Raw genomic sequence first — 14,549 nt, 5'->3', positions numbered from 1 at the left:
CAGAAATATTACTAAACAGATTGGTTGTTCTTGTACAATTTGACAGACAATATGAGAACGTCTTTAATATCCAAAATCAGTGAAAGTGTTTTAATTTTTTTTTTTTTTTTTTTTTTTACTTCTGCAAGAAAGCGAACTGTAACACTGACTGAGGCTGACGTTGGTTTAATGTTGGTTCCTGATGACTGGACATGACTATGATCTTACAGATAAAAAATGTGCTCATGAATCTGTGGATTATAGACACACACACACACACACACACACACACACACACACACACACACACACACACAGTGCAGGCAGCCATCTGAAACCGAGCTTTAATAACTGTCATCAATACTGATTTTCAGTGATCGTTATCCCAGACAACACCATCATTACACCCACACAGATTTAACTTGCGACATTACCGGGTAAACATTAAAATAATATTACTGTGAGTGTGAACCTGCTGTATAAATATAACTTGTATAACGTGCTGGAAGAAGTCAACAGACCTCAGAGCACCGTCATTATCTCTTCTGAGAGACACACTCGCGTTTGAAATGTGACTTGCAGAGTGGCAATTATGTGTAGAGGAAGCGAGAAAGCAAGTGTGTTGTTGATGTAACTGAAGGTGCTTCTACAATTGTTTGTGTGTGTGTGTGTGTGTGTGTGTGTGTCGTTTCTTGAGGGAATGGTGAGTCACTCAATGTGGGGATGAAGTGTCATTTATAGACTCATTGTTTCAGGGTTATCTTCCTCTCTTGGCTTTGGCTTTAAACAATAATGACACACATTTATGTATCATTTTGAGCTGAATTCGATAAAAGCTGGTGAGGGTTTTTTTTTTTCCATTTTGATGCCAAAACATGTCAAATCTTCTGGCCCTCACTCAAGGCTTTTTCTAGTAAAACAAAGAGCTTTTCTTTTACTTTATTTTTAAAGATTCCCTTCAGACATGTTTTAAGATAAATAAAAATATGTTGCTTTCATTTGTGTCTAATATGGTTTGTCTACAAAAAAAAGTTAAATCACCTCATTAAATTATTTAAAATGACATCTTCTGTTTCTCCCTCATTGAAAAATGTAAAATCTATGAATATGTAAATATTTTTCATTTCAAAAGTTTATCTGCTGGACACAAGATGTTTCCTACTTCACAGGAAAGTCTATTCTCAGTAGGGCTTGGTATTGTTTAAAAAGTTACCATACCAGTACCATATCAGTGCCCTTAGCTGTGAGTGATACCGATACTCCGATAGAGTACTTCATTCGATACCTTCTTTTCTACTTAATTCAATACCCATCATGTGAATGGCATTCACCACTCCTCCCCATCCTAATGATTTTTACACAAATACATTTTGAAAGTGTTTAAATTATTGAAATATTTATTAAATAACTGTACAAAACTGATCAATTAAGTATTATCAGCTCAGACTGTATGGTTTGTAGCTGCTGCAGTAGTGAGCCAATCACACGTCGCTTTAAATTGAAGAAGGCTTGCGGTGATTGGCTGCCAGAAAAACCATACATACATTTTTTTACAGATCTGGGTACAAAAAGGATCAGATGCAGGTATCATTTGACTGAAGACGTTTCGATACTACTTGGTACTGGGTTATTTCGGTCGATACCATAAAGATATCGAGTACCCATATCCAGCCCTAATTCTCAGTGTTTGTGCACTGGAGGCTTCAAGTTTCCACATCACACTTGTGTAAGTTGCATACTGGACCACGACTGGCTCCAAACTAGTTGTGATGTCACAAATGAAGCTCACATACCCTTTAAACTCAGATTTAAGGTGAACAGAGAAAAACCATCCCCCTTTCAGATGATGAATGTGAAACTCTGCATGTACATTATTCTGCACAATGAAGCTCAAACATCCAAATAAAGTAGCAATAAACAAAACACATTTTTGAGTGGAGGTTGACTTTAAGTTTTTCAAAATTCAATGAGCATTAATGCTCTCTTTCAGTTGTATATTACAATCTGGAGTAGTTTTTGCTGAAATACTTTGCTCAAGAGCATCTTAATGGTGCGTCATGAAGAAGCAGTGCATGCACTCATTAGTTCTCTGCCGAGATTTATTCTGCCAATCCAGAGATCAAATCCTGGCAGACCTTAGATATACACTAAATCTCAAACACATAAATACAACAGCTGTTAAACACTCCTCAATGACAGATAATCTCAGGTAAATATTACCTTTAAGTGAAGACCGAATTCACCAAAAAATGTTATTCAGCAATTCAATAAATTCATTAAAATATACAAAGAAATAAACATTTTTTGGCACATTTATAATGTTTTTTTACATAGTTGTGATCAGGGAGAAAGCTCAATTATATAAGCAGCAAATAAATACTATTATTTGCTAATATCTGGTGTTTAATAAAAGGTAATATGAGGCTAAACAGGATGAATGTCAAGAGAGAAAGGAGGGAGACAAAAACACAAAAACTAATGGATGACGACAAACCATTGACTCAAGTGACAGGACGATGAGACTGGATCTGACGTGATGAGATTTAGAGCATATGTGTGGTTATAGCTTTCAAATAAGGTGCAGCAACTAACGTTTTGACATAAATCATGCTAGTGTATTGCTAAGACTGTGTGCTCTAGACCTCCAGATCAGGATAAAAAACAAATTCTAGTAGCAGGTGAGATTAACTAATGAGCGAGGACAGGATCACTTCTTATGGGTGTGAAAATTTTTGCAAGAGGGAATTCAAGAAAGGACTGAGCACATTGAGTCTTTCACACTTTCTCATGGTTCCTGTGCAGAGCTTTAGGTGGTCTGGCAGGCGAACACTGTAACCAAGAGGAGCACCGAGACTGTCAGTAATACTGAGAATAGAAGCTTACTTATTTACTTCTAATGGACGGAGGATTCTTGTCTTTACTGATAGTACTATTAAAATGTCTACTTCTGTGTTACTCTACTGATTTCCTCTGTATGCTTATCAGTTTAACTGTCTTTCCGTTAATTGTAAAAACAATAGTGAGAGTGCTAATATAAAAAATAAGGCAAGTTTACTTGTATAGCACCTTTCAACAAGACGATTCAAAGTGCTTTACATTAAACATAAAAGGTATTAAGACAAGTTTTAAAAAAGACACATTTATATAGGATTTAAAAGAGAAAAAATAAAATAGAAAAAGATTAAGAAAAATTACAGTGCAGTTCAAGATATGAGTAAAGAGATCAATGTGCATGTGTGTGGAGAGAAAAACGGCCTAGTGCACTCATTACCTAAATAATAAACATACATAAATATAAAAAGTCACAGTGTTAAAAACCAAAATTAAAGCTTTTTTTCAAATATGCTCTAAAGGACTTTAAGGGCAAAGGAATTTTAACCCAATGAGAATAGAATAAATTTGAACTCCGGTATCTGCTTGGAAAATGGACCTCTGGTTGTGATGGATGACTGTCTGGTTGAGTGAGTTAATCTGTGAGTTTGTTTCAAAATGAAATGATCTGCAATGAATAAATAGTCCCAAATTTAATTTCATAAAAGGCAGCGGCAAACAGAAACAGTACTAGTACCAGCCCTTGAAATAAGATGAAAACACACCAGTAATAACATATATGTCTTGTCATGGTGCCATAAAGCAGTGCTCTCACAATCCCATCATATCATTCAGCAAAAGCTCCCATCAGTCATGTCGTGCGTGCAGTTATTCATCCTCCATCTTTGTCTCATCATCATCACCATCATGTATCCCAATGCTCTCAAACTCTGGCACGCTTTCCTCACACGCACGGTGCCAGCTGGCCAACCCCCCCCCCCTCCTCACTCCCTCCTTTCCTCCCCCGTTTACTGAGTGGTACATGGATGGATCGGAGTGTGCACACATCTCCCCAGCTTCAGACTCATCCCTGTTATTACATAAGAGCCATGCAAAGGCTTACAAATCAGATTATAATAGCCACGAGCCACACACTCAGAGAGGATAGAGGTCAGTGAAGCAACATGGCCAACCAGTGGAATGATGCTGGCAGGAGTCTGGACAGAGGAAACGCTGGCACCCTGTCCCGTCTGGGTGCTCGTCCAATCAGCCTGAGCTTGACATCTACCTGTCGTACAGGATGAAGCTCAGCAGCAAGTTTAGGGTTCCACTTTTAGGCTGTGTAGACTATTGTCATTGGTTGTTTCTCAGTGGTTTTGTACCTTTGAATCTTGTCCCTACTAATTCTGCCCCAGGCCTTGATGCTCTGCAGGATTACTGTCATCCTGAAACAGCTGCAGTTGGAGCAAGAACCAACCACCCCCACGTTCAATCTGAACGCCAGGATTTAAAAATAACAAATGGATTTTTCCTTGATTCCACGAGAGCATGGGTCGATACTTAGGACAGCTAGTACATTTAAAGGTTTGCTCCTAAATAAGTTTTTAATATCCATACACATTTGGGTCCTTGTGGTGATACAGTGTGTCCTTAGAAATCCTGGTCAGCTGAGTGTCGAGGTTTAACCGTTGCAGCTAATGTAGTCAGGCGTATTGTTGAGTCACAGTCCAGCAGTGAATGCACTTGGCGCAGTGTTGCATGAGAAATGCGACAATGAGAACAGCAAGGCCCTGAGAGTATTTGGAGGTGAGAAGAGGAAACCAAAAAAGGGAGTCTTAAAGACAAAAGTGGAAGGGAAAGGCAGAAAACAAGCTGAAAAAGAAGACTATACAAAGATCTTCTGGGCATTGTCATATTCCCAACTGAGCCATGCTTTTCTCCATACCTCTGTCCTCTTTTATCATCCTTTTTTCACAACATACTAGGTGAAAATGAGAGTTAAAAGGGGGAAAATATACCAGTGAAACCTGAGCACAGAATAAACGAGGGAGAACATATTTCCTCCTAGATCCTTCCCCACAGAGAGGGAAAAGGGCAGTTAGGGAGCAGATAGGTAAAGAAGGAGGGGAGGGGTGTTTTAATGCCACCAGGAAGAGTCAGATCCTCCTGTTATTGTCCAGCAGCAGGGGCTGTCCTACTAATAGCCTCACTAATCACTCTTGTCATTTTTAATCTCCCTCTTCCACCCTGGGCGTATTTTAAGCAGGGGCCTCCGTGTGCCCGGCCGGGATTAGACTAGTGAGCAGGAAAGGAGGGAGGAGGTGTGGGAGGCATGGGGGAGGGAGGAGAGCAGAGGCAGCACGCTCACATTGGGCGCCATGTGACCAATGCTAATACTAACAGTACAGCTGTGAATGCTAACAGTACTGGATAGTACAAAGATACACCAACCGATGATGTCTTTTGGGGGTTTTTTAACTGAAGAAGTGCGAACAAGCTGAGAAACTGTCTCTCAACAGTAAAGGAAAAGGATTTGCATTATTACAGTGTGAACAATGTGGGTGGTGTGTGGATGGACTTTGTATTCATTTATATATCCATATCCGTCCAACATATAAACCCATATTAAATTTGTAAATGAAAGCCATCCTGTTATTATGCTTTTTTAAATCCCATTTGGCTTTGTCTTGATGTATGACAGAAATACATTTTAACCATTGTATTCTGGTACAAAATTCAATTTATAAACTACTAATTTGCAGCGGAAAACACATTTTTGAGAGAAATGTAATGCTTGCTGATTTACATTTTTATCAACACACTGAGAAAATGTCAAACATTCACTGACAACATATCTTATTTGTTTTCCCTACAGCATAAACTCACAGCAACTAAAGCATGATTTAACATCTGCATGGCTGCGTTTAGGCAACTACAGTATTTGGCTAATATCCATCCACCCAAACTGCCTGACTACGAGATTCAACAAAACATTAAATTGAAAAAAAGTTGCCAGCGATACGATCATACATTTCCTTCAAAAATGTAATTGACAAAACAAATTAGTAGGCTAGTATATAAACATAGTTTCTAGGAGACAGGGTTGTTATATTCTGTAAGTAACATTCTTAAAAATTCACAAAAAGGCAACTAAATACATTTTTAAAAAAGACAAACTGAATAAAGAAATGAGGAAATTATTGATGGTGCCCAGTCTATCCATATATTATTTAAGTCATTGCTTTGTACTTCTTGTGTTGGGGAATAAGCCGGATAGTCTTTTTAATCACTGCGTTTTTAAAACACACAGCAAATTTTCATATACGTCTGCATATTTTTCCCTTTTCTTCCCTCTGTCCTTCAGCAAAACATAGCAGGGAATATACCAATTAAAGCAAAAAGAAATATTATATTAAAAGTGTTAAAACTGCTACTTGTTTTACTATTGTTTTACTTTTGGAAGTTCTTTTTTGTAGGATTTGATTTAAGCAATCCAGATGTTCAGAGAAACACATGAACAGATGTATAAACATGAAAACAGATAGGCTAACATCCTGTGTGTGCATGTGTGGATACGATGCTGTGCAGTAGTATTGATCACACCGTGTTCTGCAGCGAGTAGCGAAATCTAATCCCCAACTTCCGTTTAAAAGCAGTAGCAGCAGATACTTTATGTGTCACAGTGTGTCTCCGGCCGGTTTCCTCGTCAGCCATTTAATAGTATTAGTAGCTCAGGGTGTCGTACACAGGTGTAAAACCCTGCTGTTTAAACTCTGCTGTGCTGTTTGCCAAGAGTGTTTTCATTAATCTGTTTGGACAGCTCTCCTTATAGAAAAGAAATACCCTTGGCTTGCAGCTGAATTGTCACTCCTGATTAAATATAGCAGAGAAGGATCCAATACCTGGTAATGGTTTGTTATTTTTGGGACAGTAGGAGAAATTACAACATCTATCAGTGTCGGATGAAACCACAGAAGTTTGGAACAAGTCATTCCTCAAATCATCAGGCCAAATACAAATGCTTTCCATTAAAATCTATATTATTAGAGTATTTTTGACCTTTTTTAATTTTAGATTAAGTGGTGTCTGATATGAGTAAATACTTGGTTGAGGAATTTCAGTCAGATCCGTTTGGGCTTGCAGAAATCTTGCGTAAGTTTTTTTCTTCATAACAGCAAAATGCATGTGAGCAAAATCCCTCTCAGCTGTAAATCCACTGCAAGTTGACCTGTTATGTCATGCTGGTTTTCAGCTTTACTACACCTCACTTTTGTCACCTGGGGCCCTGCGAACACTGATGCACTCTCAAAATCTCTGCTGTGAGATCACGCCAGGACACGTCGTGCTGTCTGACCCCTTGTGATGATGCAAGAGATTTTGGGACGATAGAGGGAGGAAGGACACCCTGTCTGGAGCTTTTGGCAAGATTTATGAGCTATTTTCCTCTCCCCGTGTAGCATATTTAATCTGGTCAGATGTGCCTGACGTGGGTGCAGGTTGGAGAGAAATGGCGTGTGAGGAGAGAGACCTAAAGCTATGAACTACACCCGAAGGTTTATAGTTAGTAGCCTATTATAGTTGAATGTTCCCTTTTTTAATTTTACCTGATCTTGTTATTCATTAAGGATTTTAGTGATAGCAATGTCGGTCCACCACTTCACTTCGGTCCAGACAGAAATATCTCAACAGCTATTAAATGGGTTGTCATGAAATTTTATAGAGACGTTTATTGTCTCCAGAGGATGAATCCTACTCTGGTGATCCCCTGACTTTTCCTCTCGCACCACCATGTGGATAACATTTGTGGTTTTGAGTGAAATGTCTTAACAACTATTGGATGGATTGTCATGAAATTTTGTTTATACATTCATCTTTTCCTCAAGATGAGCTGCAATTATTTTGATGTTCCCTTAACTTCATATGGCGTGACCAATGGGTCAAAATGTCAACAACATTCCCATCAGCCTCAGCTGTTCTTTGTGTTTAAACCAGGAGTTTTCAAAGTCTGAGACTGGGCCTCCCCTCAGACAAAGCTTGGAAAAAGACGGCCCCTCACCCCCTCTTAGTTTACTTGCTTAGTTTCATTCAATTCCTTGATGCCTATGGGATCATGATTATGTTATTTGATCCTATAGACACTCAACAGTTGAGCCAAGATAGGCGGATATTGCTATTTGACATAACTTCAGACTACACCAAATACATAAAAAAGGTCTGTTTGAAGGCATTTATTTGTTTCTGACTCTGGGAAAGTGGGAAAAACAGTAAAATTCCCCAAAACTACTGTATCTCTAAACTCTAAACTCTCTAACCATATGACACACATTTAGGCTATTCTATGTGTTCTCCCTTTGATAACTAATGTAATTTTTTTCACTTCCATTGACTGAGCTTCCCCTGAAACTGTTTGGAGCCCCTCTGGGGAGGCTGAACATGGTAAACATTATACCTGCTAACCATGTTAGCTTGTTGACAAAAGGATTTAGCTCAAAGCACTACTGTGACTATTGGATTTCTTCAAATATTGCAACTGAATATTTTCTCACATGTTCTACTAATGTGTGCCTTCTCATTGTGAAAGTGTGAATGAAACTCACACATTCACATTGTCATTGTGAGCATGTTAATATGCTGATGTTAGCATTTAGTTCAAAGCCTCACTCACACTTCTTTTATCTGGTCTTGTTATTCTTGTTTGTTTTATTTTGTCCACCTTATGTTAATGATTACACTTGATTGAATTGACGAAGTTTGGGGGGTTTTGTACTGGAGAAGCCGTTTGACTTCTTTCCTCCAATGCACATATCCATTTAGTTTTAGTGTTGTTTGTCTTTTACAATGATTTAGAGCTGCAACTATTAGTTGCCAAGAATTAAAATAATCCCCAACTATTTTCATGATCGATTAATCATTTTGAGTCATTTTTTAAGAAGAAAGATTTCAAATTCTCTGGTTCCAGCTTCTCAAATGTGAATATTTTCTGGTTTCTTTAGTCCTCTATGATAGTAAACTGAATATCTTTGGGTTGTGGGCTGTTGGTCGGGACAAAACTAGACATTTGAGGGCATCACCTCAGTCTTTGGGAAACAGTGATCAAGATTTTTCACCTATTTCCAACCAACACCGAATCGAGCAATTGAGAAAAGAATTGACAGAATAATCAATAATGAAATTAATCATTAGTTGCAGCCCTACAATAATATGTTAAATGAAATGATGTCAAAGTAGCCCTAGAATACAAAGGTGGCAGTGTTTTAGAAATAACCCAGCCAGAGCTCTGCAGTGAAACCTTATCCCTGCATTGCCTCTTTGTCCAGAGGCGTCACGACTCAGAAACATTTGCATGTATCAGCACCGTGCACGACAGCCTTCACTACCACTACGAGTGCGTGTGCTCTCTGTGTGACGTCACAGGTTACATATCATCTACGCCACTGCTGTTGTTTCCCAGAAGCCAACTGCGCATTTTACTCAGCCCTGTAAGGTTCACTTCACATTGCTGCCGTTACTGCTGCTCAGTTCACCTTGTCGTGTCCTTTCCCTGCAGGAAGAACAAGGAAGTGGAGTGCGAGGGCTGAGTGGGTGATGGGTGATGAAAGAAAAGGATGAGGTTGGTTGTTGAGAGAGGGAAAGATTAAGGGGACAAAGAGATCAGTTATGTGTGAAAACACAGTGACATTGCTGGTTCCCCGAGGGGGTTTTAGTTCGCTGGTTCCCTGGCCACTAGGTGAGATTGGTGGCTCAGGTCACATTTACATAGTATGCTGTAAGTCACCGGGAGTTAAGGATCAATCATCAGTCAGTTGGTTATTGTCTGTGACATGCCATATAGTCCTTTAGTGATTCCCAGCATGTTTATGTGTGCCTGTGTTCATGCGTGTGAGGGCTTTCTGGCATGCATCGCCCCTTCATCGCTGCATTAAGTTGCTGTCTCTTCAGCTTGCAGCCATTAAAGTACAACGTTGTCTCTGTCTTTGCTCTCCACTTTGCAAATGTCTGGGGGTTGAACATGCGTTGACAGCCGCACCGCTCCACTTATTCAAAACAGCCACCAACAGTTGTTTTATTCATTCAGTTGCTCTTCCCCTGCCAAGCTATACGCAGGTCCCCACAGGCACCCTTGACTGAGTTGTTTTTCATCCATTTAGCCCAAGAAATAACTAACTTCTATAGACTCCCTCTCTCCATAACAACTAAGCCTAAAAACAAACACAGATATGGTTGAATTTAGAGCTCTGCACCTTCAACGTCCTTAATACAGTGGCTTTCAAACTTGGTCCTCAAAACTCAAAATACTGCTGGTCAGGGATCAGATGTATAAACCAAGAACTCACTAGTATGAAGTACCAACACATTGCATTTCTGTTCAGCTGAGTACTATTACTTATTACTCACTACTGCCACTTTATAATGCATGTAAGTATTCATTGTGTAGCTATTGTTCATGTTTCCTGCTCAAACAAGCCATAAGTGGAGTGAAAATGTGCAGCTGTGTGAGCCACGATATGTGGTCTAGTTTAGTCGGAAACCTGCTGGAGAAGATTTCTGATGGCTCCTCCTAAATTATCTGTCCATAAATGGCCTGTACACAGCCTGGCAGGTATCAAGGGTTATGTTTTTTTGTTTTTTTTTCTTTTGTGCACATTTCTTTTAGTATTTTTAGATTTTTTTAACTCACCTAATTTGTCACCTAAAGTACATCTGATGTGTGGAAAATAACTCTATAGATACAATATTTTTAGTTATTTCTACCCTGAAATTAATTATTGTTATGCAGTTTATAACTCTAAATGCTGCATGTGCATGTTAAACAGGCTGCTTGTTAACAGTGGTGGCACCTTTTCTATTCCAATGCAAGCACATGTGTAAAATTCTCTGTACATTCAAGGCAATTATGGACTCAGAACTAAGAAAACATCTTCTCTTCCCTTTATAAAACCCTCCATACAAGGAATTGCTCTGTTTATCTTAAAGCTGTTACACCTGAGTCTGTTAAACCTGGTTTAGACATGAACACTAATCATCATCATGGATCAGAATATCAGACTAATTGACTATGTAGAGAAAGAATAATTGTCAGTATTCAGTATAACGGCAGAAAAACAGTGACTGCATCATTAAACTCAGTCGTTACAAACTACTATACATTATGAGCCTTCACTTTGAAAAGATTAAAGCTCCAAAACAACATTTGTGTCAAATTCCCTCTTTGATGTTATCCTTCTCTTTGTCAATTCAGAATACATGATGATGTTCAGATGACTCATTAAAGCCTGTGTGTGCTTGGTAGCTTCATTTTTTACAAATATAAATTCCACTTTCTGAAACCAGGTAAGAGTCACATGTAACTGCCTTCTTACAGCAGCCCAGGTTTAAAATTGTACAGTATGTGATTAGATGGCCAGGATCAACACCAGAAGTGTTGCTACCTACATCGCTTGTGTTGGCACAGCTGTGGCTAACAAGCACACACCAACACATAGATCAACCTTAACACACACACACACACACACACATATATATATATATATATATATATATATATATATAAACATATGTGACACGCACACACTTCCATCTTAGAAGCTCGGTTCATCATCCTCTCCCAAGTGGTGATGATTCATGAAGCATGAAGCAGGCATCCCCATTAGTCTTTGATCAGAGGAAAAGTAGTGAGAAGTAACAGGAAGTTATAGATATACATACACACACACACACACATACACCATACCTGATAAGCCTGGTGCAGGCAGGTACCTGTTTCCATGGCAACCAACGAAGGAGGATTTAAAGACATTGTAGTGATGTGTAGGTGAAAGTAATGACAGGAAATGTGGCTCACTGCTAGGCTTTCCACTATGTGTGTGTGTGTGTTTAGTATTTCTGTCAGAATACTGAGCTGTTTCACAAGTGGGATCAGAAGAGACTTTGCAAAGATGACTCATAGAGCACCAATCCTCAGAAAGTCTTACATTGCATAAACTGTTGTCACAGGCTTAGTGCTGTAACACCCACCCACCCACCCCCTTTGCTCTGTCTGTCACAGATCACCCCTCTGTGTTTTACCCCAGGAAATATGCATCTTTACTTTTATTCTCTTTGTTCCATCTTCTGGGGCAGGGCTTGAAAGATACATACGTCATTTCCCTCAAAAAAGTTGGGATGTATAAAAACAAACTTGATGGGAGAATGTGCGCACCTGTACGGAAACTCTGACCCATGCATACGAACATTTTGGAGACAGGAGAAACTAGCGAGATGGTGAGGTGGTGATTGTATAATGATTCCTCTCACACATTTAATTTCACTTCATATCAAGTTAATTATAGATCCACTTTAACATTAGCACCTTTCAATTTTAAAAGATATCAGCAAACTCAAATGTTAACCAATTACATCTGTGATTTATTAATGAAACTATCAGTGATCCCCAGAGTGCAGAGGAGAGGTCCAGACTGTATGGTGTTCACAATGAAATGCCAGGATGTGGCAGGAAAGTCTGGCTCGCCTTTCTCCGATATTAAACCTAAATATACAGATCTTCACCTCAACTACGTTAAATAACTGATGAAATTATCAACATCAGTTGTAGAAATCCAAGATGACATCAAATAACTTTAAAGAACTGCAGAACAGAGCACTAATAGAATTTTAATAATATTTTCTAATACTGTGCATATATCACCAAGTACGATTTTAGTTTTCATATAGTTTTTGTGTTTAAAATCGCTGCAGTAAACACACGACTGTGCTGTCAGGTGTACAGAGCACACTGGAGACACCGCAGTGGCTGCCACACGCACGCTCTGCCTTCCCCAGTCACCTCACTGGCACATCTTCACCACCTGCACTTATACATGGATTGTGTAAATTAGAGAAACATCTGTATGCTGGTTTTGGAGTAAATATAAATGAATAGTGTTTTTTGTTTGTTTTTTAGATATTGAGTGTGTGGTCTCATCATGTATGTGTCTATATACAGTAGATGCTTAACAAATACCAAGCCCCCGTGCCTCCACTAGTCTATACACTCACAGTGTGCAGCAGTGCACTTCTTGGTACCTCCACGTCTGACCAGCTGCTGCAGCCATCAGCCTCTCAAACGTTCTTCTGTTACTGTTGCCGTTCTCCACAGGAACAACATGTACATCGATACTCATGAAGGCGTTCGCATTGACTTTTTATAGTTAATTGTGGGAGTGTGTGTGTGGGGGAGGGGGGTTCAAGTTGATTATGATTTATTAAGGGAGAAATTCATGCATTTGCACGTGTGCACAGTTTGATGAATCTGATTATTTTTTGGTGCACGCCATTTCAGCTTTTGTGTGCAGGTACACTCGGTACAGATCCTACGCACTGTTTTATGAATGAGACCCCTGCTCTCTTTCAGGATCTTCACGTTCTGTCTTTGAAGAAACTGCAAATCTCACAGCCCATCTCCTATGACATTGTGAACATTTAAAAACCAGAAAATGTACAATTCACTAATTCTGTCAAAGAACTACATACAGCACACAGTGAGATTTTTCTTTTCTTTTACCGGAGGAAAGTGTTCATCCACTGACCTTAGCTTTCATGCTTTTCTTTACTTTAGTCACGCAATGTGTCGTTCCCTGAAAGCCTTTTTTCCTCCCTCCATCCATCCTGTGAGGGTCCATGTCTGGCCTCGTTGTGTCAGATTTCTGCCCCCTCAAGGTGTCTGGTGCTCGGTTACATCACAGACAGGAGCTGGATGGTGGCAGAGCTGGAAATATTATCAGCAGACAAACACAAAGGGGGAGAGGAAGGGCGTCCATAGGAGTTATTTCTGTGTTTATGTCTGTGCACGTGGATCTGTGCCATGCCTGAAGCTATAAGGTCCAACGCCTGCAGCTTGTTGCTGGATCTTTCTCCAGCAGTGATGGAGAGTCTCTGCTTTTCTAATCAGTGACTTTGACATTGTCACGCAGGGGCTAACCCACTGCCTTTTGTTTGACTGAATTAAGAGGGTTGTGTTTTTTAAAATATGTTGGTACAAATATGTACAGTATGTTTGCTGTAAACTGTACATAAGTGTGTAGATGGCTCCCAATCTATGGGTTGCTGCCTCCATGGGTTTTCCAAAATAAATCTGAGAGGTTCAGAAATGATGAACAGGATATGAAAGAAGTAGCAACATATTTCTGCTACACATGTTATTTTTTGCTATTCTTCTACTTCTTGTGAAATACTACATATTTTTGCTCATTTATGCCTCTAAAATCTTCTAAATGAAACAACCTGAGAAGGAAAAATCACTCTGAATTTGCTCAGAACTCAGACATATGCAACCTGTAACAAAAGGTCTTCATTTTAAAGGGTCACATGCCAGTTAAAGATACTATTGCTCTAGAAAGTGTTAAACTATTTTATTAATAACACATTAATATCAGTATTATTCGATTAAAGATGACCGACACTGAGGTGAAGAGCACTATTTTCACAGCTGACTTTCTTATCTGTGAACACTGGCGTCATTACAGTGTACGGTGATGTTCTTCATGCTGTGTAATACTGACTAATGAAATGGCTTTCTCTTATGTAAAGCACAAGGTCACGCTGATATGTTGTTACTTGTTGTTTGACATTATCCTAATTGGAATGGAGAGGTTGTGGCCCAAAGATGATAAAGCAGAGAGAGGCTGCACATGGTGAGAGGGCAAACAACTCTCTCATTACAACGTGTACATTAAGATACCATTTTAATGAACATGTCACTTCATGAATAATTTACTATAGAA

At 39.2% G+C, this 14,549-nt stretch overlaps 1 protein-coding gene across 5 annotated transcripts in view; it reads left to right on the top strand.

Moving 5' to 3' along the window:
• Positions 1-14,549, top strand: part of sh3gl2a (SH3 domain containing GRB2 like 2a, endophilin A1) — a 46,652-nt gene that overhangs the window by 21,177 nt on the left and 10,926 nt on the right. The window contains exon 1 of one of the 5 annotated variants that reach the window (XM_042398818.1): positions 12,574-14,459. The exons of the other annotated variants lie outside the window; for them this stretch is intronic. Within the exon in view, the coding sequence (XP_042254752.1) occupies positions 14,457-14,459 (3 nt within the window). The 5' untranslated portion in view covers positions 12,574-14,456. Of the gene's footprint in view, positions 1-12,573; positions 14,460-14,549 lie in introns of those variants that run through there. 5 annotated transcript variants of the gene reach the window in all.

Source organism: Thunnus maccoyii, chromosome 2 (assembly GCF_910596095.1).
Source record: "Thunnus maccoyii chromosome 2, fThuMac1.1, whole genome shotgun sequence".
Classification (NCBI taxonomy): Eukaryota; Metazoa; Chordata; class Actinopteri; order Scombriformes; family Scombridae; genus Thunnus; species Thunnus maccoyii.
The sequence above is the reverse complement of the archived record's forward strand: the minus strand, read 5'-3'. Positions and strand labels throughout refer to the sequence as shown.